This window comes from Tachypleus tridentatus, chromosome 6 (assembly GCF_004210375.1).
Source record: "Tachypleus tridentatus isolate NWPU-2018 chromosome 6, ASM421037v1, whole genome shotgun sequence".
NCBI lineage: Eukaryota > Metazoa > Arthropoda > Merostomata > Xiphosura > Limulidae > Tachypleus > Tachypleus tridentatus.
Window position 1 is genome coordinate 84,701,226 of NC_134830.1, and position 17,366 is coordinate 84,718,591.

Here is a 17,366-nt window from a genome sequence, read left to right on the forward strand (position 1 = left end):
GCTTCGATTTCGTGTTTTACTTAATATGGTAAAATATAATCAGATTCTAAGACAGCCTGAGATCTGTGACCAAAAGTTAATATGTCATCCATACACAGGATACATTTCTTTTAGTGTATTTTTTGAAGTGCAGACTGCATTAAAGTAAGAGTAGAAGATAAATTATACAAATTGAGCGCCATGACATAACTAATTTAATCCTTCTTAAGCACTAAAAGTAGCCATAAATATAATTTTATCCTCCAGAACCAAAGTCTAGTATATTAATTCAATAGGTACTGCCTAATGTTCTCAGAAACGTGTTTATTTATTTCAAAGGAAAGGTATTGATACAAGATACTACTTATCTATCCATAGTCTATACAGAATCTAGAATTTCCTTCCTTATTTCTAAAAATAACTACTGGACATAAAAATCACCCTCTACATTGTATTATTCCTCCTTTAAACCAGTACTCACTTGATTTCGATGCTAGTAATATCCAAGGAAACCTATACAAGAGTTTTATGGCACGTATATCATCCATACACATGCAATGTGTTACTGTTGTTCAATAAAATTCATGAACGAGCCACTGGTTTTCTACTTCTGTGCAGAGTTCACATTGGTAGCATAACAAGGGGCCTCTGCTATTTGAAAAGTTGTGTGTATGTTCTCTAACATGACTTGGAGAATATGAAGCAATTCCATATACGTGACTACATTTTTCTGCTCCTGGTAGTGTTTTATTTATCATTCTACACCTCCCGATAAATACCGAACAGAGAAAAATGGTTTATTTGTTAGTTCTATCCCTCCAGTGCACAAAAACATAGTACCAGGCTGCCCTCATACAACATTCATGTCAGATATACATGACTGTTCCTTTTTTAGTTTAATACAAGAGTATTATTTAGTTTATATGGTGCAACCGTTAAACTAAGTTATTTTTAGAAGCAATCGTTATGAAAAATTTTGTGATATCTGTTTATGAATTATTTGCTTTGTAGTTAAATTGTTGTGAATTGACGTCATGTTACTCGATCCTTCTTAATCTTTTCCAGTTTTTTTTTTTTTTTTAATTCAGGCATTACTACACTATAATGTTTCGTAATTTGTAGAAAGTTCTAGACCTAAGTCAGGCAATATGTGTAGGTGGCCAGGTTATTGCAACCATATGAAAGTAAAAGTGAAAAAAGGTGAAGTTAAACTGGGTGATTGCGAGTTTAACCATAACGTGTATATTGCGACAATCTGTTAAAGTGTAATAATTGTAGACTATTGTAATAACACAGCATAAAAGAATTCGTTTTGGGTTTTGACGTAAAAGAATTAGAGCTTTGGATAAAACTGTGATAGACTGCAAGGTAACACAAGTGAACTTATCACTGATTGTATTGTAATAAGAGTAGCGGAGAATAATTTGTCTTGTCAAAGGGTGTTCTAAAATAATTGTATTCGCCTATGTGGGCTGGCGAAAACAGTTATTTTAAAGTCTGGGATATAACTGCGATAACAAACAGTAAAACGAATGTCTGTACATACATTTAACTTAATACATTATTTTAAAACAAGTGGATTATGTGTTGTCTGTTTATTGTCGAAATTTATTGCCAACAAGTTACAAGACTTGTATTGTAAAGAATCGATACCCTATACAAATCTGACAATTCAAAAAGTAGCAAAACCTCACCAACATGCATACCTGTAGTACGTTGCTCTTTGGCCCAGTCTACTTACCAGTTTTAAGGTTTGTTATTAGAACTGCAGTCCACATGTTGTACAAGCAGAATTAGCCAACAAATTTTATAGCATCGCTTGAAGCGACTGACTGCTACAGTAACTTTTTTGTCCTAATATTACGTAGATATGTCAGTAGTATCAAGATCACCCAAAGACAATTCAGGCTTTAATAGTTTAAATAAAAGAAATTATCCTTATATTTATTAACAAAGTCTAGTAACAATGAACTCTTAATACAATTTATTTATCCGTGTAAATGTTTGATGGTCTACAAAGAGAATTATTATATGGAAAGTTTATTAACTCTTATTCACAATGTTTTCAGCCAACTTTTCACACTTGATATATACAAAACCTTGCATAATAACTCTAATAGCACCATAAATATTTGTTAGCTATAATATCACTTCAATACTTACGGTCACCTAAACTCTCTTTTATGTCCAAAATGATAACGTTTTCAGCATTTTTGATTTCACACACTGCAAATAAGAGGCAGAAAAGAATAGATTAGGAAGTTTGACTATCCTTGATATTCCAAGTAACTAGTCATACATACAATATAAAACTATCGTTTCAGAGTTCTTATAATGAATGTGTACTTAAAAACACCCTTACGATTACAAAAAATAATATGAAAAAATGCCTATTGTGCAGCTTTATGCTTAATTACAAGAAAACAAACATGAAAGAATAGCTATTATTAGGGCAGAATTGAAGGTATTGAAATATACAATTAGTAAGATTAAAATAATAAGAAATAAAAATAGAAAAAACATAAGCTGAAAAAGTTTTTTTTTTAAACTTATAGCAAAGTAAAATCGGGTTATCTGCTATGTCCAACGAGGGGAATCGAATCCTTGGTTTTAGCAATGTATATTCAAAGAATTGCCGCTGTCCCACCAAGGGAGCAGTTGAAGAAAAAACGCACAAAGTTTATATAGGTTAAAAATAAAAGAATATTTAAGTACACACGTCAGCTATATTCATGTACTAAAACACTGCGTTTTATAATAACGTCTTTAGACACAAAAACACTTTCATACTTATCATTTTACAATTTTATTAAAAAATTATAACTGCCTCAGTTTCATTCTGATAAAATATTAAGTTTGATAAAGTATTAAAACATATAACCTTAACTTTAAATGTTTTCTTTATTACCTTCGTTTCAGGTATAACAGATGCTTATCAGCCGTGGTAATAGTAATCTGTTTTCTATTTTCGATATATTTACCCATTTCACTTAATATTCGAAAGTTTTATACGTGTCGTCCCAGACCCAAGCATTAAATCTTTAATAAGATTTGAATTATGCTACATTACATGCATGACTAAACAACGGGTTTAGAAAACAAAGATTTTTTTTAAAGGGAAAACATTCTGTTAGTATGATACAATCTTTATTTGATTGTGCAATAGGTAACATATATACATTCAGATACTTTTGTCAGTTTTTAAGACTAAGCTAGTATTTGACACTCCCATGGGAAACTTGCTCATAAATTGCATTTTTTAATTATTGCACCTTTTAACTATTAAAAGGAATGACTTTTCGTCGCAAATTTGTGGATATGTAGAAAAGCAGTAAGCAGTGGCAGCAGCTTTTTGTATAAGTTTATAATTTTACATGTCTTGAAAGCTCAACTTTTATAATTTATATTAAAATATATGCAGTACTTACATAAAGAGAGTGCTTTTATAATTTTGCCATTCTTTTTACCAGCGGCTGCTTATAAAATATCCGATTTTGTTTGTGTTTCATTCTAGTGGAAACTTAACTCGTATCTCGATTATCACTTGACCGATATGAAATCTAACTACAGTTTTGGTCTCCGTGGGTCAGATCTTTCAGTAATTTCAATAAGCCCTTGGTCTCGTAGATTAATTTACTCTAATCCTACCTGAAAGAATTACAACTTGAGGGTAATTCTGGTAAAGATGAAAATTATTAATAAAATCGAATTGTGTATACGCGCGCCCTACGCTTGGTATTTAAAGCTAAATTTCCGTGTATTTTTCGCACCTTTCAGCAATCTGTTTATTATGCGTTTTCAGATTTCTTGATCAGTCATCATGAAACTTGGCACTGATATAGAATGGCAAGAAGGTCATGAAAGGGGTGAAAGTTAACCTCCCAATCTGCTATGTAAAAAACAAAAACCAACAAAAAAATAATAACACGTCAATATGTATTTGTATTGATTCCGTACACGTTTCCATATTTCTTTATCAATCAGTACCAAACTTGGCACAATGACACAAGATGCCAGGAGGAATGACACGAGTAGGTGTTGGACCACGTCTAATTTCATACTGATAAAATTTCTGAAAACTATTGGTACTTTTATGTATTCTCAATGCACTTTTATTGTTTATGTTATAAAAAAAAAAAACAAGTGCAATTTCCCATGCTTTGTTACAAATGCATTTTATTCCATCCGTCCAACGGACGGGAACTACAGCTAGCAGTTAATAAAACAAGTCTCTCACATTAATTTACTCCAATCCTTCCTAAACGAATTTCAAGTCCGCAGGTGTTGAAGATTCCCTCATTTGTTGTTAGCAAGTTTAAACTGTCAATTAATACGGAACGCTATCTTTATCTAACTACACTCTAGTTATCCTTTAAAGAGAGCACATTAAATTTGAAAAATACTAGCTATTTTAAACCTTTGAAAACAGAAATGGAAAGTCAGAAAGAAGACACGATCGAGGATAGTAGTCAACTAAAATGAATGATAGGCTTGTATGAGAATATGAAAATAACAAATAGAAAACAATATTTAACAATAAAGGTTTCAAGAATGAGAGATTTTATAATACGATGTTGGTTTATACTCGGCATTTCCAAAACTTGAAGCTTTGAAACTCCGAAATAGACATTTTTGCTTACGATATCAACGAACATGGGAGTAGAGCAAAGAATAATTGTACTTCAGTTTTGACATCTTTGGACCGCTTCACTCGTCTGAAGTCCATTGTAAAAATATTATTCGTTGCCGTACTCTACTTTTGCATTCATGCATAATTATTTTATATTTCGCAATCAGCCATTAGTTGTTACCTTAATGCAAAAGGTACTCACTGGGATACAGCACTCTGACCACGGCAAAGAACGGAATCGAGGATTTAAGCGCTTTAAGTCAGTAAACTTACCGTTGACCCATCGGAATACTATAAGCACCTAGTTTATCGTTTAGTAGTCATTCTGTCTTGTAATTATCCTTTTTAAGAACGTTGGCAGGTTGGATTAAATAGTCATCTTGTCTAGTACTTTTAGGCCAAATATTAAGCTAAGTAATGAGGGGTAAGATAAAAAAAAGTTTTCCATCTTTCTGAAATTTCCTAAAGCTTCTGACAATAATCAATCATTTTGCTTAATACAGTTCCATGGTAATTTTACATGGATTATTAAATGTGAACAATTAATAAAAAAACCTTTATCTCAATACTGAAAAAAATACCCTGCAAACTTAATACTACAAAAATGAGTGTTTTTTCTACTTTTTGTGAACATTTGAATGGTCTTCCACAAATTAGACCGTTCATTACAACTAATTAGCTCCATCTTTTTCAAATTCCGTTTCAATAATCCAACATTAAACTGGTTTGATACATGTTGACGTTTACTTACCCAGGTTAAGCATTTATTAATATTTTCAATGAAATGGCAAAATTATCAAAGACTAATTAACAGAATGCACAATTCACTATTTTCTATTATATTATTTTTGTACTTAGTTTTTATCTCACTCACTCTAGTTGAGAACATTCTTTTTGGCTGAATTACAGCAAATTAAATCTACGAGACCCCCCCCCCTCCCAATAGTTATATTTTTCTTTACCAGGATTACCTAGGATAGGGTGCGCATACACCCGATTCTATTTCATTACACATCAAAATTTCTATCAGCCTACCCTCAAAATGAAGTTACTTTTAGCAGGATTACAATCAATTAATACAAGAGACCTTGGGCGTGGTCAAATACGTCAATCGAAAGAGTCCTGTCCCAAGTCCGTCCAAAACTGTAATTAGATCTAAAATCGGTTTAGAGATAAAAGAGCAACGAGCCAAAAAGTTTGTACTTGAAAACAACAACAAATACCACCATTTTATGAGCCGCTATGTCGCGACTGAAAAACACTTTCTTACAATACACACTTAACGGTTGAATTTCAGATTAACCTCAGCTTGAATAGAGCGGATGTTTTGTCTGATTGAACTTGTTAAATCCATTCATAGTAAGCATATAGCAGGCTATAGCTTGGCGAAATAAAATGTGATGTTTAACGAGGCTTCATATATCACCAGCATCAACATATCAAAATTTCAAAAATAGTTGACAAGTATCAAACGAATGAATACCGTACATTGCAAAGCACGTCATTGTATTGTTTTGTTTTTGCGATAACTTAATTTGTTGTACAATAAATTGGTATTCATTGAAAGAGAAAACACAATTAAAGACTTACTGAATAATTTCTGGTGTCACGAGAATGAAACTGACGAAAGCCCTTTTTAAAACTGCCCGAGTTTGTTTTTTTTCTAGCTACATTGCAAAGCACGTCATTGTATTGTTTTGTTTTTGCGATAACTTAATTTGTTGTACAATAAATTGGTATTCATTGAAAGAGAAAACACAATTAAAGACTTACTGAATAATTTCTGGTGTCACGAGAATGAAACTGACGAAAGCCCTTTTTAAAACTGCCCGAGTTTGTTTTTTTTCTAGCTAACTATAAACAAAGCTTGCTATAATACGAAAATTGGAGTTAACTGTGGTACTTGAGCTCTCTAAACAGAAATTCACATCATCTGCAAGCACATCAGTGACTGTTGTCTTTTTCGCTGTCCCACAGTATATAAGATACATAAGAAATGCGACAGAAGGAAATGGGATATTATATTTTGTGTGGAAAATACTGGCCCCACTTACCAGACACTACTTAAGTAAAAGAACAGAACTTCACTAACAAGTCAGAAAATAATTTTCAATAAATGACCGTTTTTTTTGTTGTTTGTTTATTAAAAAGGGATAAATTCTCAAATCACTTAACATTTTAAACCTCCGCATTATCCCTCTGTATGGTTTGAGACTTACTCCAGAAAAAATAGAATGTTAAATTCTGACCAGATAAGTTTTCTGGGATGATTTCATTAACACAATAACAGTCTCGAGCAGCGATTAAACAGATTTAGGACTATTAATATAATTTTCTCATGAACATCGATTATCAAGCGATTTGGTTTACCTATTCGGTGTTTAAAACACGAAATAGTTCCTTATTCCGAAGATTAGTTTAAGAATGTCTTGGCGTTGTATTCAAGGATAAACGTTGCACAATAATGTTTAAACAGTTTTTTTTCTTTTCAAAACATGGTTTCCCGTGAAAGTTATTTAAAATAAGAATGTTTTGGTACATCATACAAATCACTTTCGATGGAAAATCATTTTGGCTTAAATACAATTAGAAAGGAATATTTAAGTAGTTCTATATTATTGCTAAATTTATGGGTTCTATATACAACAATTCTAACAAGATTATCTTTGAACATTTTTAGCATAAAACTATATTTGAAATATAAATCTGAAAACGGTTATTGGCAAATTATTTGAGCGGGATTTCGATCATAATGTTTTAGGAAGCCGATGGTAAAAAAGACATGCTATGAAATCAGAAGTATTAGATGAAGAATAATTAAAAAATTGTTAGAGGTGTCCATGTTTTTCGCGATTACTCAAATAAGAATAAAATTGTTAAAAATAAGAATTACGTTAATTATGAAATCCTTACATTAAAAATAAAAGAAAAAGAAGTGAATCGCTTTCTAGAAGTTCGATGATGCCTTCATAAATTTATGAAGCTATACTTTTGCGTCATTTAGAAAAACAAGTTTTGTCTCAGGGATTAAAAATTGCCCTTACCCCTGAAAAATTAGTTTCATGACTATTTTTGGATTTGAACTTTTGTTAAAAAGGGCCTTAAAATGTGATTACTCCATCAGCGCAAATAAACTGAGGTATGTACACATCTTTCTATTACAGGTGTGAATGATTTATATAATTGTAAACACAAAATCATAAAATATTAAATTTGCCAGAAACTGAGCCTTATATTTGATCTAGAACTAAATATTATATCGACGATCCAGGTCTACGGCAAGCAAAATTAATTCTAAGTTGATATTTTCACACCTCGCTTTAGCTAGCTGATTTGACCAGCCTCGGTCCGGCATAGCCAGGTGGTTAATGCACTCGGCTCATAAATCCGAGAGTCGCAAGTTCGAATCCCCTTCACACGAAACACCCTCGCCCTTTCAGGGATGAGGGCGTTATAATATGACGGTCACTCTCACTATTCTTGGTAAAAGAGTAGCCCAAAAGTTAGTAATGGGTGGTGATGACTAGCTGCCTTCCCTATAGACTTACACTGCTAAATTAAGGACGGCTAGCGAAGATAGCCCTCGTGTAGTTTTACGCGAAATTCAAACCAAACCAAATCGACTGGATTAACACCGCTTCTTAGCTGACTTCTACTGATAAAGATATTTAATGTATTCGTACAAATACTAACGTCTGAAATAATTCGCTGAAGCAAAATTGTAATGTTCGAAATCTATGAACGTTGCTGCTCCAATTTTGTAGTTTTTCGATTAATAGGCATCAGACACAATTATAGCTTCCAAGGCCTTTTACATACTGACTGTATCTGACTAATATTATCACTTGTCTCTACATGTCGATTTTTTTTTTATATATATACATATCACGCAAGACTCGCGAACATTCAACAATGATGAGCACACCAGCGTTTCCTCAAAACTAGGTATTGTTGATTCTTACACTCAAGAACCTTCTATAAATTTCGAGAAGAGGTTGGACTTGCGCAATACACAACCAATAATATGTCATAGGGAAAAGATAAAACTACACTGAACAAACATAAGCCCTAAAATAGATGTGCAACAGTAAATCTATTACAGTAGATATTTATTAAAGCTATAAAGAAAGAATATTCTAAATGAACAATTATACAAAGAAATAAAATGAACGGATTCGCATGCTGGTATTCTGTAAGAAGTACCGAAACTACATAAGCTAAAATGGTCCAATGAGATCTACCGGATGTGTCGCAACTACCAATTAGAAAATTAGGTAAAACTACAAATTCTTCAGAAATGGTGTAAAGAAACTTGTATGTTGATAAATTCAGAGTTAGATCTTGATCATGATGAAAAAATAGTAAATAGTGATGCCACATTTAAAAACTAAGCATACCATTCGATGAAACTATTGAATTGTGTAAACTTGATTTGTATGAATGAGGGTAGTTTTGATGGTTTACTTAGAGAGATGAAATGGTCGGGTATACAGGTGGTTAGGGTAATCGACTCGCAATACTAAAGTTGCGAAATCTAATTTCAGTTCCACAAAAAATGCCCACCCTTTCAGCTGTGGGGGCGTTGCAATGTTTCGATCAGTCCCACTATTCGTTGGTAAAAGAGTAGCCCAATAAATGGTAGTGGATGAGAATGACTAGCTGCCTTCCCTCTTGTCTCTCACTGTTAAATTAGACAGCTAGCGCAGATAGCCCTCGTGAACCATGGCGCGAAATTCAAACCAAGGGATTTTTTATCAAAATGATCACCTTTGTTTTACAGAAAGGTATATCATCTGACAGATGAAGCCAATGGGGTCCAAAATGCGTTTAAGTATTACCATGGAAAAAATACCAGTTACAACAATGTCCAAAGCAATTTAAATAATTAGTATACAAAATATATTTGTATAATACACTTACTAGACATGAGAATGAAGAACGGGTGAACAATTTTCTGGATTATTTAAATAAACGACATGGGAATATTAAATTCGTTGTGAAAAAACATTTTTACCGTTTCTGAACATTCTGATCATTCGTAAAGAGTGGATTCGTTTGGAACTGAAATCTACCAAACCTATGTTTCCAGATTTATTTAAATGTGAGAAGAATTTTCGTAAATACAGCCCATAAACTTACCAGAACATTTAATTATTTATAAAAGAACGAAAACAATATTAAAAGTACAATTAACTTAAAAAAGAACCAGTAGCATTGGTTGGAGGTTACATTTTGTTTAAAACATAGTTACCGGCAAAAAGGAGTTATATAAAAAGGACTTTGAGCAACATGCATCCGTAAGTCGTACCTCGCATCGTTATTAGGATTTGAAGCGATTGAATGAGTACGATAACCAGATGTGGTCATAGCATATAAATTACTTTTTTTATCCTTATGGTGAAAAGATTCGAATACTTTTTATTAGATATTAAGCTGGAGGGGGGGGGGGGCGTGGCTTAGTCCTTCCTCATGGGTAAAGACGTTCAACTAACACATTAACCGAGTAATGAAGTTAGTTTTCCGGCAGCTTAGTAACAACGCCTACAACCACATAAAGACAAAAGCTATAAAGCTTCTTCGAAACGATAGTGGTCGATACTGTCCAATCAATTTCAGTTTTAAATATCACCAGTTTCATTATTATTGATTTAGCTGTAGTAGTCTTGTATAAAATTTGCTGATAATACCCGTTACAACAAAATACCAATAATAAGCGAATGTTTCACTTGGTATATATTTAGAATAATTATTAAATAATTATTATTATTTAAGAACCAAATTATGGTTCTTAAATCGATTTCTATTCACGTACAAAGTTAATGACACTCAGTGGCCACTTTACTAGGTACACCTATCTAGTACCGAGTAGGATCCCTTTTTGCCAACAGAACAGCCTGAAATTTTCGCGGCATGGATTCAACAAGGTGCTGGAAATATTTTTTAGGGATTTCGGTTCATGTTGACTACATAGTATTACGCAGTTCCTGTAAATTTATCGGCTACATTCATACTGCGAACCTTCCGTTCCCCTTCATTCCAAAGGTACTTATTGGATTGAGATCTGAGGACCATGCAGGCCATTGGAATACACTGCAGTCAATATTATGTTCGTGGAACCAGCTTGAGATGATGTGTGCTTTGTGACGTAGCCATTGGCAAACAGGTAAACAATGGCTATAAAGGGATATACATAGGTTAGCAACAATGCTCAAGTTTACTGTGGCATTCAAGTGATGCTCAACTGGTATTAATGGGCCTATGTGCGACAATGACACATTCCCCACACCATTACACTACCACCACTAGCCTCTACTGTTGACACAAGGCAAGATTGATCCATAAATTCATAACGTTTATGCCAAATTCTGACCCTGCCATATGCATGCCGCAGCAGAAATCGAGATTCTTTAGACGAGGTGACGTTCTTTCAATCTTCAATCGTGCAGTTTTCGAGATTCTGTGTCTACCGCAGCCTCATCTTGCTGTTTTTGGCTGACTGGAAGGGAACCCGGCATGGTCTTCTGCTGCTGCTGTAGCCCATCCGCTTTTAAGATTTGACTCGTTGTGCGTTAACATACATCTTTCTGCACACCACTGTTGTAAAGAGCGGTTATTTGAGTATTTGTGGCCTTCCTTTCAGCTTGAACGAGTATTGCCATTCTCCTCAGACTTCTCTTTAACAAGGAGTTTTTGTCTACAGAACTGCCACTCACTGGATATTTGTTTTTCGCCCCATTCTCTGTAAACGCTAAAGACTATAGTTTGTGAAAATCCCAGGAAGTCGACAGTTTCCGAGATGATGTAACCACCATGTCTGGCGGAAACAATCATTCCACGGTCAAAATCACTTAGATCACGCATCTTTCACATTCTAATGTTTGGTCGAAAAACAACTGAACTTTTCACCATGTCTGCATGCTTTATATGTTGTTTTGCAGCCACATGATTTGCTGTTTGGTTATTTGTGTGAAAGAGCGGGCGTACCGAATAAAGTAGCCATTAAGCGTATATTTTGTAATCTTCATACGTTTAGTTCCCAATTTATTTTGATGTAACCCAGGCATTAGTAAATTAACGAATAGTGGTTCTTATTTACGGCATGTCTGAATAATAAAAAAGTATAACTAAAATGTAAAGACAATATTATCTGCAGTATTTGAAGTAGGTCGAACTATTATCACTTTAATATATACCCTTATTGGTTATCTCGTGAAATAGAGTTTGGTCAACATGTCTATTTCACACATATTTTAGATGAAATTTTCTTTTTATACAGCAAAGACGTGATATTCAGATTGAAGTGTTTGTAAGTATTGATAATTAATATTATTGCTTGTTGTAGCTCTGTAATCTCAATTTATGATCTTATTTTGTTTCTCTCTTTATATTTCGAGTATCTAGATACAATTGTTGGAACATTCTATTCTGTCATGCTTATTTGTTTGCATTTCAATTTATTTTATTCTGTATTTTTACTACTCTTCATAAAAATGTTTGAATTTAAAAACTTTATTCCTAATATTTTACGCTGTTCAATATAGCTTGCTGAAGATGGCATACATGTTCTAAAACATTCAGGAATTATATATGTATATACACTTTATTGTTATGAAGACAATAAATAAAGCTGGTATAAATATCGGTATGTAGTAAGCCAAGAACGTGATGTACCCGAGGAAGTGCTCGTACTGGAATCAGAGGAAGTGTATCTTGGGGTTTGCTAGAATGAATTTTAGGGAAAGAGGTGGGTTGATTAAATCAACTTTCTTAACCATAGAGGTCAAGACTTTTCATATAGTTTGAAAATGAACCTTTTGGAGGTACGGAGAGATCCATCTGTACTACCACTGTAGTAGTGGAACGAAGTGCAGCAGCATACGTCCGAGGTGAAATGGTGGACAGTAACTTTCGAGCCTCAGGGTATGTAATGTTTTGTGTTGTTTTCAAATGCTGTACTTTTTCTTTAGCCACTTCTTAGGATCGCTGAGAGCCATTACAATTAACACAATGAGGGTTTATTTCACACTCGTAGGCATCGTGGTACTTGCCACCACAACGAGCACATGTCAAGGAACCACGACATGATGACAAGTTATGGAATTGTTGACGTTGGAAACATTTGTGAGGGTCTGAAATATATGGCCATACCTTGGAATTAAGATAATCTGCTTTGATGGTGGTAGGTGAACGCGGTATTGTAAATATTAAAATGAGAAAAGTGGTCAGCATCATAATTCCATCTTTGAGAGTGTAGATACGTCTCACTGCAAAAACTCATTGGGTAGAGAAACCAGCGAAAATCTCAGACTCGGGAATGTTCTTCAAATCTCTTTCCACAATAACTTCTCGTAGCCAATTCAAAGTAGCATGGAGAGTAACCTCAATGGGTATATCCCCGATACCTTCGAATGTAAGAGGAGTTAACTGTGTTTAGATGTGGATGTTTCCACGAAGATGTTTGTGCCACACAAGTCATAATATTTAATAAATATGCCTACAAAGGCTAAATCATTTGTTCTGTCTGTAAATTAAGACCTCCTAACGAGGAGCTAGCATTAGTCCGAAGAGAGTCAAAAGTTTGTATGTTTTAATATCTTTTATGTAACAGATTATTAATTCACTTAAATTTAATTTTTTTAAATAGCCGTTTTCAACGAAAATAAAAACTTTTCAGTTTTTAAGTAAAATAAGAGCGCTTCAATGACCTTTATATAAAACTAGCAAAACAATTAATTTTGTACTTAGCAGAGACGAAGGTGGTGTTCACATAAGCGAGTGAACTTAAAAGTTACAATTAATAATTCGCATACGTTTAAGATTATAACTGTCTGAATTTCAGTTACTAACTTGCAATGGTTTGCGATTATTCTGCGCTACGCGAACAGACAAACTTAATATATTCGTTGGTATTAAGTACAAAAGTGATAGTTTTTTACCTATGAAGGAAGGCAGGTCAACTTCTCGAAAGCGCTTAGATTACATGATTTCGTAATTTTGTCTAAAAGTAGGTTGTTAAGTTGTATATACAATTCCTAAAATAAAAAAAATATATATATACATTTATAATTATCTACAGTCACATTAATTCGTATAATTGAATGAATGTTCTTACCTGCTTTGGATAGATAAGGATATGACAACACGTGGAGAAAATATATTTGAAATACGCTATTCCTTAGTAGGGAATATATCATTTTCGAATGTCTAAAGAAAAAAAAAAGGGATTAGGTTATTTTCCAACGGATATTTAACAGTAAAATGCATCACACAAATCTACAAAAAATAGTATTGAAATACTAAAATTGGCTTATGGGCGTGTTTTCTTAGATTTCCAACTTTTGTAAATGTGAATCGAAAGTTATTAATTGCAAAAAAAAAAAAAAAGGATATTCCATGACCGGATAAATCACTGACTAAGTGTATTTGACTAATAAAAATTCCTAGTAAACCTTTCCTCAAAGTTTTATGAGCCTTGAAAAATACTCTTCGTTAATACATGAAATCAAACACGCTGTTGTTTAACGTTGTTGAGATATAGGAAATTAGATGCATTTTGTCCAATGAATGTCAGTAGAAGTAATTTTTCTGGTATAAAATAGAGTTCATAATCAGTCATGTTCAATGGTTTACTGAAAATTATTAATTAAAATAAAGAACTGAGACAATATACTGAAGTTCACCATTTTAGTTCAAAACATAAAACTAAGACATTTTGTTTTTAATTTGATTTCTTAGAAATTCATATTTCTCTCTCTGTTCATGAATGACGACTACATCAAAAAGGCAAAAGGATCAAACGTTTAATATCTGGAAAAATTGAAACTGAATACAACGGCTTTGATCGACTCCAAGATCTGCTATTAGACTTGGAAAGAAATAGAAAAAAATAAATTAAAAACAAAAAATTAGTAAACTCGACAGTAAAAGTATTATATAAAACGTAATAAGTTAAACAAAATAATGTAAAATATTACAACTCCATATAATTTTACAGAACCAAAACACCAAGCCCCCACCTCTTATAAAAAAAAAGATCCAAAAGGAACTCAAAACACGAAAAATAGTCTTTACAAAACTGTACAAAAATAACAAGTCTAAAATAAATCACAGAAAATAAACTTTATATTGATGTAATACATATTATGAACATAAGGGATGGTTTTACTCTCAGCTGGAAAACAAACCAAAATAAACTCAAACCAAGGCACTTCAACAAAACAACTCAAGCCCACTAAAGGTTTATTTAAATATTATATTTACTGTTACGCCCTGATCCCTCAATGTTTTTAAATAGAATTTTCTACAACATCAAGGCAGACATGACCTGTTTAAATATATACATCTAAATAATACATGAAATATCACTTCAAAATATTTGTTTTTTCACCTATGAACTCAGGATATTTTTTTCTATTCTGATCCTACTTCAACCCTGGTTAAAAGATGCGACAAAAGAAAAAAAATAGGTTTATGTACATGTACTTAGGCCAGCTCAATTCCATTACAAAAAAAAAAGAAAATCGAAAGTTATCCATCTGCGTTTCAGCGAGTAGAGTACGCGGCGAGTACTTTAATTACACAAAACCTGTCAAGAGAATGTACATCAATGCCAAGTGACATAAGCTTGCCAAATTTCACCTTTTTCGAGAATCTGGGCAAATTTGTTGGGAGTTTCAATAACCTGGCCATCCACTTCAAGTTAACGTGTTTGGCCAAAGTTGGCTGTAATATCTTTTTCAATTATGTGACATTCTTCACAATCAATGTCATCACCATCTTCACTACTATCAAATCAGCATCCGTACCTCTGAAAGGGTGTTTGGTGGAAAGAGAATCTGAATGTTGCTCTAGCTGATGTCAAATTGTGCAAATACAGTGACTGTACCCATTTTAAGTTAGAAGTTGGCGTTATTTCAAATCTAGATTTTTTACCCAACCTCAACTTTACTTTTGTATTTTATCTGATTTTTTTGGCATTTCTTGACAGCAACCTTACTAGGTTTATTGGATGTTGTTACCTCTATTTTATCAGACATTGCTTCAATAGAAGCGCAAATGAGAAAACAAATAAAAAACGAATCAATATCAACAACAACAAAAATGGTTTGGAACCAAACTTAATACATACTTACAAAAGTTAAAAAACTATTAATGTAGTTTTATAAAAAAAAAAAAAAATAATATTTGATGATTAAAGCCCTCTGTTATTGAGTTGCCCTTGGATTAAAAGGATTTTGCCGATGTACAAATATTATGTGTACCTTGTATTCCAATTCGTTAAAACGAGTGATACAATGATAAATAATTTGCAGAAACCAATTAAATCAGTTTATTTCATATAAACCTCCTACTGTAGTTCATTTTTACATATTACTAAAGTTACACAAACATAATCGTGGGCGCACTATTACCTCTAGTAGTGATACGCATACTAAAAATGTATCAACATAGACTACAAAATCAAACACCCCTCCATACAAGTCTTATTTTAAAAAGGAATTTTTAATGTGTTAAGCGATATCATTGTTTTGAATTAATATGTGTACCACTATGAGTACCAACACGACATAAAACTGTCAATATTTATATGTTTATATGTCTAGTAGACTATACATAGAAGTTTAACAGATAAAGGTTGTTATAATGGATACTCAGATTTTCTTATGCAAATAGTCTCTATTTTCATTTGAAAAAGGTAAATTATTCAGGTGTTAAGAAATAGTGTTCTAGTTCTAGAGGTTTCAAAATTAAATTATCTGGCTTAACTTTCTGTAAAGGCGTGCTTTACAAAGGCGTGTTAAATTCTTCAGAAATATCTGCGACACAATTCAACGTTTTCGACACTATTATACATTATGAGGAAATATACAGAATTGTTAAAATAACAGCACGAGATCCAAAGAGAATCACACAATATGAACTTCAATCGAATGACCTTCATTGTATAAGTGCAGCCAAAACATTTTTCACGTTTTATACAATATCTGCAAATTTGGCTTGTTATTCTAAATTAAAATACATTTACCTATTATATACTTTTTATAAAATAAGTCAAACGTAAACATAATTAATGTCCAGATATTTTTAACTTACCCGTTCTGCTCAGCTTCCTGTTTATAATAGAGATTACAATTGTTCACCAAATAAGCGGCGTTATATAAACGTTGGCTCACAATTTAATCAAAGTTACAACTTCCATAGTATTAACGTACCCACTAATTACAAGACGTTTATAGTTTTCAATGTAATAACACTATACTGTTTTACAATAACCAAACTAAAATATATAACACTGTCACATAACACGTTGACAATTCCCAACGTCTTAGCTTTAGAATTCGAGATACCGTTGTCTGTCATTAACCAACCAAAACCCACTACATCCCACCACTAGACAAGTTTACTGCACCACAACTTGATTTAAAAACCGGTTCGTCCAGGGACACCTGTACATGAAAACGTGGACTCGTTTTTCTGTACTTCTTCTACGTTTACCTCGACCTCCCCTAACCCCTCTTTCTCTCCAAACAAACATTCTATACGACGCCTAATAAATACAATTATATTCTCTTCCTATGAGGGCAGCGGCCTCTTCAACTTTAACAATCACATTAACTACAATTCATAAACGGTACAATCCAAAAGAAATAAAGTAAAAACAAACAAATGTAATTATTATTATTTTTTACTTTTGAAACTGAAGGTTACTTTAAAAATAAAGTATATATCGAGTACTCAAAGTATTTTTCCTTGACCC

At 32.9% G+C, this 17,366-nt stretch overlaps 1 protein-coding gene across 3 annotated transcripts in view; it reads right to left on the minus strand.

Moving 5' to 3' along the window:
- Cad99C (cadherin 99C) overlaps window positions 1-17,146 on the minus strand; it is a 243,147-nt gene extending 226,001 nt beyond the window's left edge. For all 3 annotated transcript variants that reach the window (XR_013029256.1, XM_076505837.1, XM_076505838.1), the window contains exons 1-3: window positions 16,703-17,146; window positions 13,722-13,813; window positions 2,143-2,205 (exon numbers count right to left, since the gene is read on the minus strand). Coding sequence is in view for 2 of the 3 variants with exons in the window: in XM_076505837.1 (XP_076361952.1) it covers window positions 2,143-2,205; window positions 13,722-13,803 (145 nt within the window). In the remaining variant the exon portion in view is untranslated. The remainder of the gene's footprint in view (window positions 1-2,142; window positions 2,206-13,721; window positions 13,814-16,702) is intronic.
- Between the last annotated feature and the right edge of the window lie 220 nt (window positions 17,147-17,366).